The 16,239-nt window shown below is 33.1% G+C and overlaps 3 protein-coding genes across 3 annotated transcripts; all 3 read right to left on the bottom strand.

Moving 5' to 3' along the window:
- Window positions 1-929: 929 nt before the first annotated feature.
- On the bottom strand, window positions 930-5,370 carry LOC128160431 (cysteine and tyrosine-rich protein 1-like). Its single transcript, XM_052823748.1, has 4 exons — window positions 5,163-5,370; window positions 3,202-3,292; window positions 1,733-1,932; window positions 930-1,537 (listed from the first exon to the last, which is right to left on the bottom strand). The coding sequence occupies exons 1-4, from the start codon at window positions 5,221-5,223 to the stop codon at window positions 1,350-1,352; spliced, it is 540 nt and encodes a 179-aa protein (XP_052679708.1). The 5' UTR covers window positions 5,224-5,370; the 3' UTR covers window positions 930-1,349.
- Window positions 5,371-5,543: 173 nt separating this feature from the next.
- On the bottom strand, window positions 5,544-9,584 carry LOC128160432 (uncharacterized). Its single transcript, XM_052823749.1, has 4 exons — window positions 9,428-9,584; window positions 8,137-8,221; window positions 6,536-6,702; window positions 5,544-5,902 (listed from the first exon to the last, which is right to left on the bottom strand). Exons 1-4 carry the CDS (start codon window positions 9,522-9,524, stop codon window positions 5,739-5,741), a joined length of 513 nt encoding a protein of 170 aa, XP_052679709.1. The 5' UTR covers window positions 9,525-9,584; the 3' UTR covers window positions 5,544-5,738.
- Window positions 9,585-10,181: 597 nt separating this feature from the next.
- On the bottom strand, window positions 10,182-16,037 carry LOC128160430 (proline-rich protein 2-like). Its single transcript, XM_052823747.1, has 4 exons — window positions 15,872-16,037; window positions 14,886-14,964; window positions 11,412-11,584; window positions 10,182-10,530 (listed from the first exon to the last, which is right to left on the bottom strand). Exons 1-4 carry the CDS (start codon window positions 15,924-15,926, stop codon window positions 10,370-10,372), a joined length of 468 nt encoding a protein of 155 aa, XP_052679707.1. The 5' UTR covers window positions 15,927-16,037; the 3' UTR covers window positions 10,182-10,369.
- Window positions 16,038-16,239: the final 202 nt, after the last annotated feature.

The following is a 16,239-nucleotide window of genomic DNA, read 5'->3' as shown; positions in this document are numbered from 1 at the left end:
AATTTGATACATGTATATGTGTTTATTAAAAAACATTTTGAAATTACATTGCATGCATATACAAACACAGTCAAATAGGCAAATTTCCTCCTTCTCTTAGACCCTATTACATGCGAGGCGCCAATGAATATGAGGAGACTTATATACACAGCAGCTCCGCTACCGCTTTAATAACGGACAGCTTTTTGTTTAAAATTACCAGGGTAAGAGTTATCTTTCGTTCTTCTTCTTCCTTTTCTATTGGGCATTTTCACATAAATCAAATTAATGTTCATAAACAGATAAAGTAGTGAGTTATACCCGGTGAAGTTCTTTTTTTGAAAACAACAAACGGGGGTTTTAATTAACGAGTTGTTTGCCCTTAGTTGAAGTAACATCCGTTAGAAGCACCATAAAAGAGGGAAACAGTGACGTCGAAGGCCATGAAAGCAAATTGCAGCGCCTCCACGTAAAACAATATTTGAATATTTAAAAGCATATATCGGTATCCGTCTTTGAATATAATGTAATCTTATTTCTGAAAGTAATTGTAACCCGTCATAAATCAAGGTTATATGGGACACCTGTCGATATCAACGTAGATAAAAGAATACAATGAACAAAATACCTTGACCGTTTTAGAATATTCAAATTTCACAACATTTAACTAAAAAATAAGTTTTATAATAATTTTGAAATGGTAAAAATTACAAAAAACCCCAGCAGGATTCGAACTCATGACTTACAGATTCACGGTAAACGCTCATACTATATTGCACTACACTGTAAGGGAACAATTATGTGAAAGAAAAGATTTATAAAAGAAAATTCCATCTAATTGTTTATTTCGATCGGAAATACGTAACAATATGGAGGTGTCTCATGCCACCTTAAAATTTTGATGTAGTTTTCTAGCTTTATGGAAACAAAGAAGACCGAAAAGCAAGTGGCTCAGTAAGGAGTGTTTATTATAATAACAAAAACTCAACATTAGACATTCGTCGCAACTATAAAACAATATAAACATTCGGAATAAGTTTCATTCCATTGAGAGAGAGAGAGAGAGAGAGAGAGAGAGAGAGAGAGAGAGAAGGAGAGAGCAATTAAATATTTCATAACATTTTCACGCAGTATTTTTTTTGGCAAATTATAAAAAAAACATTGCATTGAGATGAACAATTTGGATTTATGGAAGACAACGTACAGTCGTAAATATGTATCAAATCTGAGAACACAACAATATTTGTATTTGTATATGCTATAGTACATTACAGTAAATAATTTTTCAAACATATCTTATTCATAATAATGTTATAAAAGACAATGTTTGCCAAAGGAAAAAAAACATCCAACAATTTCATAGCGTATTTTCATCTATACTCGTGAGTGGTAGGTGGGGGTCCGTTGGTTAAGTTCTGGTATTGAGGGGGAGGGTAGGCGGGGTCGTTGTACTGAGGCGCTGGGGGTGGGGGTTGGTATTCCGGGGGTGCCTGGTTGGTGTACGCCGGGGGCATTGGTCCCGTATTCATTGGTTGAGTTCCACCATAAGTAAACCCGCCTGTTGCAAAAGAAACATTTATATCATTGTATGCATTGAGTTTATCATTACATTGAATTACATAATTATTTCTTTAGATGATTTGATCAGTGTTTGATTACTATAATTATGAGTATATGATGAGTGGGATTGACAATTCAAACATATCCAAGAAGTATAATATTGCAAATACAAGACAGAAATCGAAACTCTTACTGTTGTAGGGTGGCGCTGATGGGGAATTTATATACGTGACATTATTGGACACGCCCACTCCGGGTTGAACGACTCGACCTCTGACCCCAGTCGTTTTACATTTACAGACAACAACACAGATGAACACGATGATTCCGATGACGACTGCCAATGCGAACAACCCCCCTATCACCGCCCCGGCGATCGTCCCCACAGAGCTACTGCAATAGACAAAAACACAACCACGTGTTATGGACAATAGTCGAATACAACTCCAAATGTTATAGTCTATATACATTAGTCAAATATCAGTACATATTCTCATACAGCAAAAACAGACAAAACCAGCACCACGTGTAAGGTTACAGACAAAAGCACCGCTGTACGGATTAAGCAATAGACGAAAACGCAACCACTTGTTATTTATTCTGGGAATTGATTGGGGTAGGGGTGAATTCAGCCTGACAAAATGTCTCAAAGACAACCATTTACATGAAATAAATATATACCAAATGTATTATAAAAGAACATATTTACATTTTTCAGTGTCTATGATAACAGAACGATTTTATAAAATGTAATTCAATACATTTCATCAAGGACCATTTTGATTATGGGAATCATTTTTTGAGTATTAATTTTGGTTAGCTGCAGGTCTGTAGTTCCCGGTCTGAAATAAATTCGGATGGACGTCGTCCATCGTCAGACCGGATGCTACAGAGCATAGTCAAATTCAAATTGATTCGTTGTGTCATCACAGACAGAGGCGCTGAAAATGTAAATATCTCTTTTAAATCATTAAAATGCTGAAAGTGTATACATATAAAAATGAATAATAAGAAATCATTCTTTAGATATTATGAGGTGATCAAATATAAAGTCGGGCGTGATCAAATCTATCATTAAGCCCTATCGTATTTGATTACCCCATAATTCTCAAAGAATGCGTATAATTCTTAGATATTCCTTTAAAATAAAAATCTTAAAAACAAATCAAACATGACCCCCTCTCTCTCTCCTCTTTCTCTCTCTCTCTCTCTTACACCCATATAATTTATATCAATTTAATGATTGTATTCATGAATAAATTTGAATTTACATGTGAAATGTATTTGATAACATTTTTTTTTATTGTTCACTATTCACTATTTTACTATTCATGTTTATATCACAGTGCAAAATAGACTGTTTTTACATTACATGGATTTTTCTTCATTTTTCCAATACCATTTTTTTCTTCGTAATAATTAATTTTTTATCAAAACATATTACCATTTTACAAGTTTGGTTTTTAAAGTAGTTTTATTTAGAAATTCCCATTTTGCTAAACTACTTTTCTTTTTTCATTTTTCAACATGTTAAAACTAACAGTTAAGGTGAAATTGGAAAACACATGAGAGGATCGTGCACGTTAGACGTGGTTTGTGACAATGTGTATAATAGGGGTTGTCTTGGGACTTATACTTACTCATAGTAATAGTAGTACTTACTCATAGTAATAGTAGTAGTAGTAGTAACATCTGTAGCTGTAGTAGTAGTAGGAGTAGTAACAGTAGGAGGCCGCTCTCACGGAGGCATTCACTGAAAAACCAAGTACGCCATATTTAAAGGAAGTTGTTAAAGACATGTCACTCTCGAAAATAACGGCCAAAAAAAAAATATGACGCAAACTGCCATGTTTACTCAGTCGTATTTTCCCTTTATTTCTAGTGTTTTGCCCTACTTCAATCCATCCCAGCAATAACGATCGATTTTAAAAAACTGTTCGCCTTACATGCCAAATAGGGACACTCAGGGCCTCTGCATGATAAACATTAAAGATGTTTCTGAAATCTAAGGACTTTTTTGCTTTTTGTTTTGCATAGAGGTTTATTTGCATAGAGGTGTACTTAACGAACTTATATAGTTATTTTGAAATGTATTTTCTTTTTACCCAGAAAAAATCATCCACAAATGACGAAGACATAATACATATATGTAAAACAATACATGAACATCTATCGAATATTTTTCTTGATGTCAGAAAATGATTAGATTATTTGCTAAAATAACTTGAATAGATGAAATATTATAAAATGCATTAGATGTTGCTACCTTTTCTGTATTGAATATGGAGAACGCTTATGTAGGTTTTGCCGATTACCCATTAGATGCATTAATATTATATGAATTCTTCAGTATGTGGGGCGGGTAAGATCCTCAGTTAATTACATTAAACAGAATTAAGATGGCTCGACACACCAATGCATTAAATAACAGATAGATAAAGAATCATTTAGAAAACTAATTACAAAAAATGACACCGATATCGGCTTTGAATTATTTTAATTGATTTTTTGGTACCTTTTTAATAGAAACCAGAAACATCGTTTTATAGTTTTATAATTCAGTAGTAAAATTTTTATGTCAATTCAATGCACAATACAATAATCTATATAAATACATACTAAAGACCAATAAAAAAGCCAAATAAACTTTATGACTTTTGAAAAAAAAAATTAAGAAAATAAAAATCAAGAATTTTAGATATTTTTTAAACCTATGCATAAAAACGACAAATTAACTGTCATTCGCATTAAACAATTGCTTTAAATTCATATTTCAACAAGAAATTGAAACGAAATTTTGAAATTAAAGAAAATTGGAAATCTATAACAATTTTAACTTTATTGCAAGTTTTGTTTGCTTATTCTTTGAACCAAATGTCTAATCAGATCTTGGATCATTAGCTATAACATAATAATAGTAATAATACAAATGGAAAATTTAGAATACAGACAGTATATTACATAGGTAAGGCATCCGAACACCTATCATTGTGAAATTCACTGAATGAAATTTGGCGTAATTAAAACAAAAGTAAGCCTTTGAAATCATTTAGAGACTTACTGGATATATTAGAGTATCAAATTACACGCTAAAGGTTTACTGAGGAACGCTAGACCCCATGACCCAACAACGAAAATGGCATTTCAAAATCTCTAGAAGGTGCTAGTTCAATACGAACTCAAGGAGGTATACTGTAATACCGTGTGCGCCTGAATGTTCTTACTACATGTATATACTATAAAATGAACAAGTATCAATAAAATGTATACTTTAAGATTGTATAAGTCAAAAATATAGCATGCACCTAAATGTTCTTAGATTTTACATCGTAGAAAAGTTGTATAAACATACTGTGTTGTAAGATAAACAAGCGTATATTAAATTATACGAGATAACCTAAATGACAAATATGAAACTGTGGGTTGTATTTTGTATTGATATTTCATAACAAGAGTATTCTTAAGCCAACCTATACGATACATAAAATTGCGTACCAAGTTCTCTGTATACTTTCACAAATTTGTCTATTTTTACCCCTAATTCGTCCCCATATTTATTGATCATATAATATCTTACTTTTGGAAGGGCACAAAGAAGAGAAATATCGGTTCGAAAGACTTACATGATAGAGCAGTGACAATGAACAGAAGGAAGTCCCGCGCCATGGCCGTCATACTCTCCATTTTGTTTCCCTCAGACTTGGTTGTTTTGTCGTTGTCTTGGTAGGAGACCACTGGGGTCAGAATTTTATTTACCCTTTGAAAACCATCATAATCCGATTTTACTTCGATCACGATTTCCTAATCATCCGTGACGGAAAGTAGAAAAGACATTTAAACTTCAGCGTGACGTCAAAAAGGAAACTCTATGTATATCAAAACATATATATATATATATAGGTGACTGTGAACAGTTATCAGGATTGAGAAATCTCTCTCTCTCTCTCTCTCTCTCTCTCTCTCTCTCTCTCTCTGAGAAATACACGTAATGATATGTCACAATAATAAGTAAATCATTTTATTTCATGTTTGCATAAAGATAAAGTAGTGATTGAAATTACAATCATAGAAACACAAGTTACATATGCAAGGTTAATTAAGGAGAAAAACACAGCACTGTCTGTCACTCGAGTTTAAAGTTCTTGTCAAAAGACGCACATACATGTAACTACACGTGTAGTTTATTTCACAGCAGGATGTTAGTATTTTGGAGGTGGAAAGTTCCCGCCCGGGGGTGGGTAACTTCCGCCCGGGGGTGGATAAGCTCCAGTTCCATAGGCAGGGGGTGGGGGAGGGTACTGGCCGGGTGGGTACGCTGGGTTACCTCCTCCAAAAGAGGGAGGCGGTGGTTGATTGAATCCTCCTGTAAATAGGAAACAATATATTGCTTCCTGATTAAACTAAAACTAGACATATATGTATGCTTATTTTGCAATTCTTCCGACGTATTTGAATGAAAAATATTTCTTTTTTTTCATTTAATAAAACGATTGTTACGATGTAACATAGAAAAATATAATAGAAGCTACACAGATGGGCTTTTAAGATAAATGTAGGATTCTGTGGGTGTTATAACAATTTTAATATACAGATTTGAATGAATTGAACACCTGGGAAAGTAAATTTTGTGTGATATAGAAGCGTACACTTTCAAGTTTTCATCACACATTTTAGAAACATTTTAACAAGAGCTTGGACTTTGGGTAGTCTTGTCAAACAGCAATGTGAGGTAAGCCTGTCTATTTCATTGCTGGCCACTCAGCCGTTGCTCTATGAAATCAACAAAATTTGTCTGGCTTTTGATCCAAGACTACGCAATCTATGAATAATTCACCTGAAACCAGCGTCATTTTAGCTTGTTTTGATGCAAGGAAAAGATAGTTACGTCCTACCGAAAGTCCAAGGTCTTGTTATAATGGTTCTTAACAAAAGGTACATTGGGAGATGCATGTAAGTATATTTTTACAATGTACATATGAATACTGTTTGGTGGTACCTTGGGGTGGTGGCGGTTGAATGGTGGTGACGGTGGTTGCCGGGGTAATGTTTGTCACACGCCCTCTAGTGACCACCTTCTTCTTACAGAAGATCGCGATCACCACAAATACGATGATGGCGAATATGATGACCCCCGCCACAGCGCCACCTATCACGTCCACGCTCCTGTCAATCAAACACAACAAAATAAACAATTATCAAATATTTCATCAATGTTTTTATATACATGAGTTTATTTTGAGATCTCGTAACTTCGCCAATTATGAATTCTAATCATAGGGGCTCGTCACGAAGTTTTTCAACCTTTTATATCTACCACCTCTATACAATAAAATATTTTATTGTATAGAGGTGGTAGATATAAAAGGTTGAAAAACTTCGTGACGAGCCCCTGTGATTCTAATGGGGCATGTTTTTTCAATGTTTGGTCAAATTTTTTTCTTCAGTTTTTGTTATTTACAATGCTTTAGGAATGCATTTCTAATGATCATATGATTTTTGAGAGTCAGTCGTAGATTTAGATACAGGGCTCACAATTCTTTGTCATGTAAACAAGGCTCGTGTCCTGTTTTTGTTTACATACAATGAATATACCAGTAAAAAAATCTTTTTCAAGCTGATTTGTCTATCTTCTTATTCATTTTAAGCCCGAATAAACAGTACCTAACGTTTACCACATTCATTTTAGGTCTAAAATTTCAATTTTCACTCTAACATTCAAAATGTAAACAAACGCTTTGTTTACATTGCAGAGAATTGTAAGCTTTGTAACTCGCTTATATCTCAATAAATGACACTCAAATTTTGGTTGCCTATTAAAAATGCCTTTCTTAAGCATTGTAAATATTAAAATCGGAAATATAATTTTTGACCAAAATCGTGACCATGCCCCTTTAATGCAAAAAGATAGAAATTTTGAACATATCTTATTGCATTATGTATTGCAATGGGATTGGGCACAAGCTATAAAAACTTAATTCGCCCTCTCCCTACATGTAAAAACAATAAATACAATATAATTGCAGATACGTCTCAGTTTTTACTTATACATTGTCAATTATCAGTACGCACGTAGATATTTGATAAACGTAGTAAGAAAGTTAATGTTATCTACTGTTAATGTTACATGTATGCAAGGAAGAACGAGATATATAAATAAAAATAAGCAAAATGTTATAAAAAATACTCAGATTTGTGATTATTCAAATCTGCCAGTACCTTAAATATAAATTTGAACAATAGAAAGAAGGTATTTATTTTCATCCACGCTGAGTGAGTCGTCTCCCCAAAGTAAGGAACGAGAGTCAAGAATACGAATTTTGTCAAATCTAAGAAATTTATTAAAAAATTCTTCCCTAACAGTTGCATACTTAGGACAAGAGAAAAAAAAAGCAATGTGCGTCTTCAAACTTCCCACATGAACAAAGAGGGCTTGATATAACATTACATCTATATAGATCTTTGATAGAAATGAAAGGTACACTGAAAATATTTCCTAAAGCTTTGAAATTCATAAGTTTAATTTACACTTTTTTTCCTGAAATAATTATCGAATGAATAACTACAATTAAAAATGAATGTGAAGCAGATTGTACTCACACATCGGAGGAGTAGGTATAGTTGCAGTAGTAGTAGGAGTAGGTGTACGAGTAGTAGCAGTAGACGCCGACCGTGCTCCGAATATCTGGTTAAACAAAAGAGAAATGCTCAAATACAAGTAATATTACTTTGTGTGTGCGTGTATTAAATGGGTTCAAAACATAGTTCATACTTGTATTAATGAATTTTTAAAAGCTTAATCAAGCTATATCAATTATTTCCTGATGACTTTTCCGTTATTTTGATACGTAATATCTACACTCCGTGTGTATTTTACTTGTGAATTGTCTTGGTTGCTTCTGCAGTGTTAGGGTATAGAAATATAATTACAGACAACGAGAGCATTATTTTTTAATCTATATGACATCACAAACCATAGACCTATAAATGATAATAAACCTTGCACCAAAAGCTAAAATTTGGTTGAGCGAAAATGTTTGGCTTGACTTATTAGCATTTAACCCTCAAGAAGCGATATTTTTTCAAAAGAAATGAATCGATTTTCGTAAATGATAATTACCTGCACTGAATTGTAATATGTTAACGTTCATTTTATCACGGACAGTTGATGGGACAAACAAAGCAGTGAATTATTTTTGTCAGCACAGTTGTAAAAGTTATGTTAGGGTGAACGTCAAAATATTATGATTTAACCCGTAAATAAGATATTGTTCTTATCAAATTCCAAAGGGATGTGTGGTTTATAAGGTTAATTTTTATGTACATTTAGCTTAACCATTTATGATAAATAATAATGGTTTCCTCCTAAATACGTTAAAAGTGAGAAGTATATTAACCCGAATATTTGTGTATCTGATTAAGTACTTTAAATAATGTTTCAAAATTGTTCATTTCCACCCGAGGTTAAACTTGATTGCAAAATAACCAAAGAAGGCGCTATTTACTTGAATTCCAATTTCTTTTTATAACACTTATTAATCATATTGAGAAGTTAGCAACTTCAACGAACAGTTAAAATTTCATGTTCAATCGTACCCCCCCCCCCCTTTCCATCTCGATCAGGTCACCATTACAGAAGAATCACGGCTTAATCAGTTTTTTAATGCCAGTGTCAAAATGATTGAAAAGTCAGTTCAAATTCTAACTTAATATGAAATGATCTTCAAAGGTTGATATTTTAATATATTTTACCAATGATATACTAATAATAGCTACGAAAATACAAGTTACTTTATCAAAGTTTACGAATTCTACGAATCTACGAATTTTCGCCACTCTCGAGAATTTCTTCTCGATCCATTAGACACACTATAATTTAAAACAGACTTACTTGCAAACAGTAAACACAGAAACATCCCAAGACTCGGGGCTGCTGGAATCGCCGTCATTTTGGTCAGTGACTTTAACACAATTGCAAACGGTGTCATTAAAACTCAGTCTATTTACATGGATATCTAAGCAATGAACTATTTCAAAATTCTCAAATCCTGCCAAGCCATTATGCAAACAGTTTTCTTCACTTTTAAACGACCATTTAAATTCCATATACATATATGTCTTTTAATAGCAAGTGACCCAAAGTTGCTTCAGGGGATATACTCGGACGAATTTTGATTGAAAAAAATCTGGCCACTACTACAGTCTGGCCAGTGTCACACAGTCGAGGAATAGAAAAAGGGCGGGGGTGGGAGGTTCTGTTGAATATAAGTTGTATTCCGTGGAAAGACTATGGTATGATTCTAATTAGCTTTGGGGCCACGGTATGAGAATAGTTCAATTCCAATGGATGTGACGTTTTTCTCAAATGTCCAATAAAATATACGAAGATTTTGGCGCGTCAAACGTTGAAATATTTTTTCTTATCCATTTGCACTTCATTGTATAAACATGGGATTTTTATAATTTATAATAGAATTTGATTGCTCCATTTCACAAGAAACTGTCAAATGAGATTTTATACCCTCTTTTCCACAAAAAATAAAATAAAAATAAAACCAACAAAAAGACAAAATACAAATTGAGATCTTTCCTTTATGAAATCATGAATCGTTCGTATATTTTTCAGTGTAATATTTTAAAATATCTTTATTTCAACAACATACATGTATGTTATAACGACAAACAGAGCCGTCCGTTATTTTTCATTAATAGTCATATTAACTGTTTTATATCGTGGTGACTTTAAAAGTTTGATATCACAGCGTTTTAGCTTGTTCAAAGCAAGAATTTCACGTACACCCAACACCAGTAACAACCAATTTTCGGACAACCTCTAATATTTGGGTGGCGGGTAGCTTCCTCCTGGGGGTGGATAGCTTCCTCCCGGGGGTGGGTAGCTGCCTCCCGGGGGTGGTGGGGGTGGGTAACTGCCGCCCGGTGGAGGGTAGGCGGGGTTCTGGTTGTACTGTGGGGCCATTCCGGGGCCACCATATCCTGCAAATAGTTAAACGATAATTACTACAACATGTATGTGATGCCTGTCAGTATACTTGATATTATAAACATTTTGTGTTTTAACTGATTTGAATGTTTGTAGTTTTATAATGATATATTCTTTTTTATAAATCTTTTATTTGATTTATAGAAGTAATATCTATACTTCTATAGATTACCAATTTGTTTTTATTTTTTCATCAGTCAAGCTTTGCTAATAAATAATCAACGAAAATTCCTATTAAAAAAATCCGGAAACCATCTGGATTTTTTGGATTTTACAATATTGTGCATGCATTATATTAACGCTAAATCACGGGAGGCTTTTTAGTTTATGTATTCACAAAATTACATTTTCATCATTTTCATTTATTCTGTACATCAAAGGAAATACGGGAGATAACTCTAACTCTAACTCTAACATTTAATATGAAATATCCTGAAAGTTCCGAATGTCAACATGGTGTGTAAATTCGAAGCGAGAAGAATACGTTGAATTCTTCATTATTATGAATTAAATTTTTAGATGAAAGGTATTTATATTTACAGCCTCAAAATGGATTGTTATGAATAAAAAAACTTATTTTTCAATGCAGCTTCATTAATTTTCTCCAAAATTGTTTCGGAACGGTTCTGCAAGTTCTATCTGTGGTGAAGGTCTGTTTCGAGACACAGTTAATTTATTCTAACTAGAGTGTAGCAAAATTAATAGCATCATTGTAGGCTTAAAGCTTAGTTGTGTAAATGTCAATAATACGTTGTGTCAATGTATCTATTTCGAAAATGTCCGATATCATATGCAATGTCAACCGTGCATGCACGGGTCAAAGTTTAGTGAGTATTCAAAATAGTAGAGAGAAGTGGCGTTATGTGGTGCTGACCTGGCTGCGGCTGTGGTGCGTGGACGGTGGTGACAGTGGTGGCGGTCTGTACGTTGTGGATTCGGCCAGTCCTACCCATCTGCTTCTTCTTGATGATGACTATGACCACTACGATAATTACTACCACAATGATGGCCCCAATGACAAACCCGGCAATCGACCCCTCGCTGGTGCTACAAGTAACATCACAGTTATGTAAAACGTTTGTCCAATAAATCATAGACACGCAATGTGACCGTCATCTGGTAATCTACAATTATTATAAGCCTAGTTGGGGAAAATGACAGAGAAGGACAATGAATGTTGTCGGAGTCCGTAAATCGAGAAGGGGGGGGGTAGGATCGCTGCTCACTAGCGCTATTTTTATTACACTTACAACATTATATTACTGTTAATACACAACATTTTATGGGCGAAAAAATTCGCTACAGTCTATAGATATGTCCCCTATCATGTAAAATTCTTCACTGTGGCGTCGGAAGATAATTGAAAATTGAGAAGCAAAAAAAATTCTTTTAAAAAAGTCTTTGGTTATGGTTCAGTATTACTATACAAAAAGTAAGTGTGTGTGTGTGTGTGTGTTTAATGGGGGGGGGGGTAGGCCCCCTAGTCCTCCCCCCCCCCCCCCCCCCCCCCCGCCCGGTTCCGACGCCTATGTTTATACATGTATTAGCAAGCAACATTCTGACCACGTAACACGAAATATCTTCGAACACATTAATGAAATCATGCCACACATAGACCTAGATATAACCACTGAGGACCAAAACCTACAGTTCCCCCATATATTATTATAGCTCTACATTTCACAAATAATATATGTATGTTATTGATCAAATTTTATTCAAATGCATGATTATAGATCGATATGTGTATTATCCTTTATACTTAATGAAAACTGATGTAACTTGATCTACTATGCAAGGAGAGGATATACGTTGGCTATGCATGTAGTCCAATCTTATTAAATTTAATCGATAAAATTTGTTTTAATTACAGTTCCTTAATCAGTAAACCTGAAATAATTGCCCTCTCTTATCCAATTTTGAACTACACTTTGACCGTGCTTGTATTGTATTGTATTGTTTATTACCAAGAACCATACGATTCATAGGTTTAACATATATACATAAGTGAACAAACATATGAAAACAATTTTTAAAAACAGAAACAAAAAAGAAAGACCATCACAATCTTGTATTAGACTGCGTGTGCACACAACAGTCTGCAAAATTTACATGACAGAAGTAAACAGGATAATGAAGAGTATATTATCAAAACAAAAACTAATTATAATTTATCGTAATTTTGAGCATTTATATAAGTATTTTCCCAAATTGCACAACTCTGAGATATTCTTTGTTGAAAGTAATTGAATAAGTTTAAAAACAGAAGGCTTTTCATAATAATATTTTTTTACATACAACTTTCTTATTTCCTTATAAAATGGACAGATTAAAATAAAATGAAACTCATCTTCAATCTGTGATAGTGAACATAGTTTACAAACTCTCTCATTTCTATGGATATTATAAAATCTGCCACGCTCAATCTCGAGTTGATGAGAGGATAAACGGTATTTACTTATAAATTGAACATATACAGTTGGTATTGGTTTTGTTAAATATTCTTGTACTTCAAAATTATAACATAAGTGCTTATACATTGTACATTTGGGAGAATTTTCAAAGTAGCCATGTCCTTCTTGTATAAACATGTCGGTCAACCTCTGCTTCACTTCATGTAGGGATACATGTTCATTAAATTGTTCTTTACAGTTCCATATATATCCAAAACCTAAATTGTTAATCAATTGTTTTATGTATGAGAGCCAACAATTAGAGGCTAACTGTGTTTCACATTCATTTAACATATCTTGGTATATATTGCTTAAAATACAATTATCACTATTCTTTAACTTTATCCAATATTTCAACATTCTATAATTTCTATCCAACTGCAGTGGTTTACGACCTAATTCAAAATACACCATCATTGATGTAACACTTTTCTTAACACATAATAACTTCTTACAAAAATCTAAATGTATACTTTCTAATTCACTTGCTGGGTGCTGTCCCCATAATTCACAACCATAATGTACTATGCTACCAATATATGTATCAAACAGTGACAATTTTGTATTAACATTCAATTGTAATGGCTTCATTTTGGACAATAAACAATACATCGCTTTTCTACTTTGTGATGCTAAAACGCTTTGCGTTTTATGAAAACTGCCATTAAATTTCAGAGTTATACCAAGATAATTGAAGTTTTCAACAATATCAATACATTCATTGTTATAATTCCAACAATAATTATTTTTTAACCTTCCACCTTTTCTAAATACAACAATTTTTGTTTTATCTACATTAACTTTTAACTTCCACTTGGATGTATATTGCTGTAAACAATCCAGCATATTTTGTAAACCTTGCTCTGTCTCTGAAAAAAGTACAGTGTCGTCTGCATACATAATTAAGAATAAAGCAATATCTCTAATTTCAACAGGTAGACACATCTCCTTTATGAATTCAATTTCAAAATCATTTACGTACAAGGAAAATAAGAAAGGAGACAGAGACTCAACCTGCATCAAACCCTCGAGACAATCAAAAAACTCGGATATATGATTTTGATATTTTACACATGACTTTATGTTACTATACATAGACTTTATAATGTTTAACATACGACAATCAATACCACTTCTTGCTAATTTAAAAAACATTAGATTTCTATCAATTTTGTCAAAAGCCTTTTGATAATCTACAAAACAGCAAAATAATGTGACCGGGATATAGATCATATACAAGATGATTACGTGACCCAACAATCGTCACGTGATCGATCAGTAACGATATGTAAAACTTATTCAAATTGAATTGAATCAAACAATTTGAAGAATTGCAATTGATTGAAGAAGTAGCATTGAAAGTAGGAAGAAATTAAAATATTGTGCAGCACAAATGAATAATCACTAGTCAGAGTAATTGTAGCAGTAGTATATATAGTTAAATCATCGAACGATAAAAAGTACTTACAATGTACAATTAAAGTCTGTCCCAAGATATTTTTGTCGCATATTTTCTTAAAATATTCGATATTTATAAATACCTCTTGGTTCAGACAATGTTCATTCCATAGTATGAAAAAATCCCAAGAATTTCCTTTTGAAACGTCCCCTGTTTCAATACGCGGCTAAAAAGTAAAAAGTCTACGGGGATTTTCTATTGCTTTCTTGGAAAATTTTCCTTTCATCAATTTCAATGGCACTTCTTTCAGAGGTATGTGTATTTTAATCAAAAATCGACAAAAAGTGCAGCATATACATCTTGGGACTGACTATAGGACAAAAAGTTAGAAAACAAATTTATATAAATGCCTATTCAGTGTAAACAATGAGAAAAAGTGTTAATGGTAATAAAGTTATATTAGAAATCCAATCATTGAACAGTACAAAACACTTACTAGTAAGAGTAGTAGTAGCAGTAATAGTAGGCATAGTAGTAGGAGTAGAAGCAGTAAGCCGCTTCTGTCACGTGGTGGCCTGAAATCAGATCATATACTTACTGACAGGCTTTATTGGCAAACAATACAGAAAAAGTATTGGTTCCAGGTTAATGAATAAAATCAGTGTCATTTCGAAATTAAAAAAAAAAATAAAAAACCGATCAACTATCAAACTTTGATCGTTTGTTGATGCATATCAACTTATGATATTGCGTTGTGATACACCGAAGCCAAAATAAAGACCATAATCACGTTATAGCGATATACGTAGTCACGTGTATACGTAAACCGTTTTATTATATGATTGGCTCATATCCTATTCCCCTGCACGTGACATAGGAGTTGATTTCCTCTACATTGGACTAAAAATAGATCGTCCAATGAAATATCGCGTTTCTCATTTATTTTTGGCTATGGCTTCAAATTACACTCAATTTGATGTCTGTATCAATACTATTCGTCGTTGAATCATATTCATGTAATAAAACAAGTTGTTGTTGTTGTTTTTTTCATCAATCAACAACAGCAATATTTTATACAATATAGCCCTCGGCTTAATGAGATTTTATCACATGACCGACTTTCATGTATATAAATAGCTACTCAACTTGTTAAGTGTATAATATAGAAATAACCACACCTCAATATAGGAACGACTTAAGACAAACAATATAAACTGTTTCATTGTAATTAACATCATTAAGAAATCAATAAATGAAACTATTACCGGCAGTATACCACTTCTGTGAACATGGTTCGATCTTTGATTTCTGTGCTCGTTTATAAGTTTGGTGAAGAAAATTAAGCAGAACTATCAATTCTAGACATTGAAATTTATAGTATAAAACTCGTATCGTGCCATAACCCACTGCAAGTAGCTGAAAAAATGTTCAAGTAAAATTGATAATACTGTACCTCATAAAAAAGTACAAAAGTTTACTTACCCAAATATTGAAATAAAGTGAGCAATCCCAAATATAAGGCTGAATTTGACAGCATTTTTACTGCAGCGAAGCTAAACAGAAAGTGATTCAACTCGTTTCCAATTCCAAACTTAATCTTTTTTAAAACACTTTAATCCCATTTTTATTGTAATTGTCTCGTAATCCCCATACGCCCCACTAACTAAGATTAATAAGTAAGTTCAATGCAATTGTGTCGTTTTAAATGTTAGATTGGACGTCTGCTTTCGTACAGAATTGTGAAAAAAAGGGTGAGTTCACAAGATAGTTTTAAGTTTGCAGGAGTCACCGACACATATGAATTGGAATTTTTAAATAGCCACAACGCCGCAATACACAGGCGATAACAA

The sequence above is a fragment of the Crassostrea angulata genome, chromosome 8, assembly GCF_025612915.1.
Source record: "Crassostrea angulata isolate pt1a10 chromosome 8, ASM2561291v2, whole genome shotgun sequence".
Classification (NCBI taxonomy): Eukaryota; Metazoa; Mollusca; class Bivalvia; order Ostreida; family Ostreidae; genus Magallana; species Magallana angulata.
The sequence above is the reverse complement of the archived record's forward strand: the minus strand, read 5'-3'. Positions and strand labels throughout refer to the sequence as shown.

Bases quoted from the DNA above. Each gene is read 5' to 3' on its own strand.
- LOC128160430 (XM_052823747.1), bottom strand. From the start codon at position 15,926: ATGCTGTCAAATTCAGCCTTATATTTGGGATTGCTCACTTTATTTCAA. The intron at 11,585-14,885 runs GTAAGTGTTTTG...TGTTACTTGTAG, and splicing joins TGCTACTACTACTCTTACTA to CACCAGCGAGGGGTCGATTG. The intron at 10,531-11,411 runs GTCAGCACCACA...AACTATTTGCAG, and splicing joins CGCACCACAGCCGCAGCCAG to GATATGGTGGCCCCGGAATG.
- LOC128160431 (XM_052823748.1), bottom strand. From the start codon at position 5,223: ATGGAGAGTATGACGGCCATGGCGCGGGACTTCCTTCTGTTCATTGTC. The intron at 3,293-5,162 runs GTAAGTCTTTCG...TTGGTTTTTCAG, and splicing joins CATTGTCACTGCTCTATCAT to TGAATGCCTCCGTGAGAGCG. The intron at 1,933-3,201 runs GTAAGTACTACT...TGTCTATTGCAG, and splicing joins TACTACTACTATTACTATGA to TAGCTCTGTGGGGACGATCG.
- LOC128160432 (XM_052823749.1), bottom strand. From the start codon at position 9,524: ATGACACCGTTTGCAATTGTGTTAAAGTCACTGACCAAAATGACGGCG. The intron at 8,222-9,427 runs GTAAGTCTGTTT...TTGTTTAACCAG, and splicing joins TCTGTGTTTACTGTTTGCAA to ATATTCGGAGCACGGTCGGC. The intron at 5,903-6,535 runs GTACCACCAAAC...TCCTATTTACAG, and splicing joins TCAACCGCCACCACCCCAAG to GAGGATTCAATCAACCACCG.